We start from the raw sequence: 3,987 nt of genomic DNA, 5'->3' as shown, positions 1-3,987 counted from the left end.
ATTGACCACGTGCACCCTATTATTTTTCTCTCCCTATGTGCACCTCAAATAAATCTATGTAAACGTATATACCATCGTTGCTATCATAGGGACATGTAGTAGACGTATATTTATATTTGGGAAACAACATGTCGTACAGGTAGTCAACTTAAGCATGGACTTACCACATGACACATGTGGTAAGCAATCCAAAAAATTAAAAAAAAATTAAGCATAGACTTAGTTTAAGTAATGGAATTTATGCAAAGAAAGTGCCACCGGAAGAGGTGTATTGTCTATATATGAAACCACAAAAATTGCAGGATTGAAGAAAATCCATAGCGAATGAAAATAAAGTCAAGGTCACTTTTAGATGTACCTCTACTTCTTGAAACATGGGATCAACGAGGCTCCGTATATTGGATGGCTTTAGTGTATCAACCATGAAGTTCATTTGCTGCCTGTGAGTTGAAGTATCTACACCATAAAGAGCTTCTTGGCCAAATATGGGAACGGTGAACTCGGCCAAATTACCAAGGCTAATTTCTGAATCCAGCCCTTGGAAGAAATGAGTTGAGACCTCCGGTCCAACCAACAAGGTCATCTTTGGTCCAAGCATATTTATTGTAAATACACTGCCAAAGCTTGTGTATAGATCACTGACTGTAACCCGAAAACCCTTGTTAAAAAGTGAAGGTAGGAGAGAAAGGATATTCACGGCAGGAGGAAGTGGTCTTGTCGAGAACGGATGGACATTGTTTTTCCATCTTGAGATCTTGGTGGCTACTACAGTTATGAAAAAGATAGCTATGGCCAACCATGTGGCTCTAGTCCCCAACATGTCCATAATGTCGTGACTAGTAGTTGTGTAGCAAGCCAACTACGTATGTACCCAATAGGTTTGACGCTGCAAAACATGAACTAATTAAATACTGAGATAGTAAGTCAGATGCACACTCGAAAAAAGAGAGTAATATAATTTGTTTGAAAATCCCCCACCTGGCTAGGCGCCACCCCACTTATGGTGTAGTACCCTAACTTGTATATGTTTGTCAAACATAAATTTGTCACGATCAAACAAGTTTTCGGACAAGAAAATCCTGATATTCTTTTTCGTAGGGACCTCTTCGGCCCTCGTCTAGCAGCATGGAATGAATTACACTCTCGTCTGGAGGACATTCAACTCACAAGCAAGCCGGGCAAATTTCGATGAAAACTGCATCAAAACGGCAGTTTCTCAGTCAAGTCCTTGTACGATGCGATGACTCATATTGATGTTCCCGTTGATAACAAAAAATTATGGAAGCTAAAAATACCTCTAAGTGTGAAGATTTCCTCTAGTTTTTAAGCAGAGGGGTCATCTTAACTAGAGATAATCTGTCACGACGTAACTGGCAAGGTAGTAAGACATGTGTCTTTTGCCAACATGACAAGTCTATTGAACACTTATTTTTTGAGTGTAAGTTTGCTCGTGCAATATGGGCCATAGTTCAAGTAGCTTCAAATCTATACCCCCACGTAGTGCACGTAACATGTTCGGCAATTGGTTGCGGGGTATTGATAAACAATTTTCTACATATATTCTTGTGGGGCGTCTGCATTCTGCTTACCAGGAATGATGTTGTTTTTAATAATAAATGTGGTCCTTCTCCTGTGCAGGTTATTCATGCATGTACGTAACAGCTCCGTACTTGCTTTATCCTGCAGAAGTAAGAGGACAGAGACCTTTTTTTGGTGGCGTCTACATGGCTGGAGCATACGGCCAGGGAGATTTTCTTCCTCCATCAATGGCAGAGTAATCTCCGTATAGGATCTGCCCTACCCTATAGGTTGGATTGATTTATTTTTGCTGCAAAACTATGTTTATTTTTTGATGGCTTGGACTTGTTGGCTGTGTGCATCATGTTATGCAGAGGCCCGGTATTCTTTAGATGCGGTTGTATCATCTTGATAAATTAATTCAATAAAATGTCCTTTATCGAAAAATCAAATTTCTGAATGGCGAGGCAATCATGCGGTGCATGTAGGTGCCCCTCTGGATTTCTCCCATGCGAAGTCACAAACTAAAGCTTTTAGGACAAGGTTTTAGTGGCATCGCCTAAATAAGGTACCGAAGGGAACTTCTATTTTTCCAGAGAGAAATTAAGAGAAACCTTTGTTTGCCCCCTAGTGGTGCCGTTAAAGAAGAGCAGGAAATGCAATCAGTTGAACAAAAGCATAGGTAGTATGTGCATACCTCAAACAGAAGTGAAATTCAATTCTTTCAGATACCACACGAAAGCAGCCAGTGTTTCCTCGACTCCTGGGTGCGATGTCACGATGGAACGTTGGTGGCAGGAGTACTAAGCGAGCAGCCGTGTTACTTATAAGCTCACGGCCTCGCGTGGCCACTGAAAAATAAATAATGGGAAGATAGGTTTAGACGATCAGACAGATCTTCAGATTTGAAGTCAAATATGGGATTGCTGCTACGTGCCAATTATAGTAAAGAGACAGCTAAACTGATGATCGACGGAAGAAATGATGAGCAGAGACGGTAGACGCCATGTGACAGATTAAAGTCAAGTCAATGCATGGGTGTTAGCTAAATATGAGCGCGTCCCGATCGCTGAGAAAAAGAAAAAACTTAAAAAAGCACAGTTCTTTGAACTCTTTACATAGAGTGGGAGGGAAGTGGATCTAACTTTTTTTTAAAAAAAATTCCACAAGGATGCATACAAGTTGGGTGTATAGCACCGTAGCAGCTTCGACACAACTGGGGTACCTAGCTAACATGGGGCCAGCATAAACTAAGAGATACGGGAAATAGAGAATCTGTACTATGCAGATAAGGAAGATCATGCATAGTAAATAATTCGATTGAGACGCTCTGGCAGACATGCAAAGTCAAATATGGGCTCTCCGACGCGCTACTGGCACACACGGGCCGGTAACTAAGGGCCTGTTTGGTTCATGACTAACTTAGCCACAACTAAGTTTAAGCAAAATGTGGTCAACAAAATGGCCACCACAAGTGTGGTAAGATTTGATAAAAAATTGAGTTTATGACATGTGAACCATGTTGCTAAGAAAGTGTAGCAAGCCACAAATGTGGCAACAAACCAAACACATGCTTAACATGTTGTGGCACGACTAAGATAAGCATGGCAACCTTAGGCTCTGAACCAAACAAACCCTAATTAACATGGACACTGGGCAACATAAATTAATTAAAAGCACAGCACAAATCATTACTGGAGCTAACCCATGCACTAAGCTAACCATCTACTTGCATGCACCTATTCTATCTCCTGGATTAGCTCCAACGTCCAGACTACTTGGCAACCACCTGACCAAGCAAACTACATGCGTGCGCACTAACAAACTTGCACACTAGTCCATTCAGCCGGTCTGACTCCAGTGTGCCTTACTGCTTCACGCGACCGTGCCGCATCCCACAGCACCGCGGCTTCACACCGCAATCGACATCTCACCATGTGTGTGTTTTTTTTTTGCAGGAAAGGAACTTTTCATTAATCAATCATGATGATTACATTCAGAGTGCAAAATGCTAGCTATCTTCATAGGGGAGTTCCGAAGCCAGCACCCGTGCGTTGCTGCGAACGGCCCATACAAGCTAGAGTATGACTCGCCATGTTCGTGTGCCTACTGATCTTAGCTAGACTAATGTTCCTTTCTAGAGTCGGAATGCTTCTGATCTCATTAATACGAGATGCATGCCTCGAACGGTCTGTATATTAGATTGCACCATCTTAAACAACTCGGCACAATCCCTCTCAACAATCGATGGTAGGTCTGACTAGTGGAGGTCAAGCCGAAGTCCTTCTTCCATCGCCGCCATTTCAGCTTCTAGGGGGTCACCGCAATTGAAGAGCACCCTTGTCGCTGCGAAGATCACAACACCTTCATCACCATGTACGTGTTTGTGAGAGAAGAGAAGAGAAGAGAAGAGAAGAGAGAAACCTCAAGAAAGTTGTGAGATGCACAATTCAGGTGGGAACACCCCCC

At 42.4% G+C, this 3,987-nt stretch overlaps 1 protein-coding gene across 2 annotated transcripts in view; it reads right to left on the bottom strand.

Moving 5' to 3' along the window:
- LOC119306981 (obtusifoliol 14-alpha demethylase-like) overlaps nt 1–2,323 on the bottom strand; it is a 3,876-nt gene extending 1,553 nt beyond the window's left edge. The window contains exons 1-3 of one of the 2 annotated variants that reach the window (XM_037583059.1): nt 2,216–2,305; nt 979–1,195; nt 359–886 (exon numbers count right to left, since the gene is read on the bottom strand). In XM_037583059.1, the coding sequence (XP_037438956.1) occupies nt 359–826 (468 nt within the window). In that variant the 5' untranslated portion in view covers nt 827–886; nt 979–1,195; nt 2,216–2,305. Of the gene's footprint in view, nt 1–358; nt 887–978; nt 1,196–2,215 lie in introns of both variants that reach the window. The other variant, XM_037583058.1, reaches the window with a different exon arrangement.
- Nucleotides 2,324–3,987: the final 1,664 nt, after the last annotated feature.

Source organism: Triticum dicoccoides, chromosome 5B (assembly GCF_002162155.2).
Source record: "Triticum dicoccoides isolate Atlit2015 ecotype Zavitan chromosome 5B, WEW_v2.0, whole genome shotgun sequence".
Taxonomy (NCBI): domain Eukaryota; kingdom Viridiplantae; phylum Streptophyta; class Magnoliopsida; order Poales; family Poaceae; genus Triticum; species Triticum dicoccoides.
This window is presented reverse-complemented; position numbering and strand designations above follow the sequence as displayed.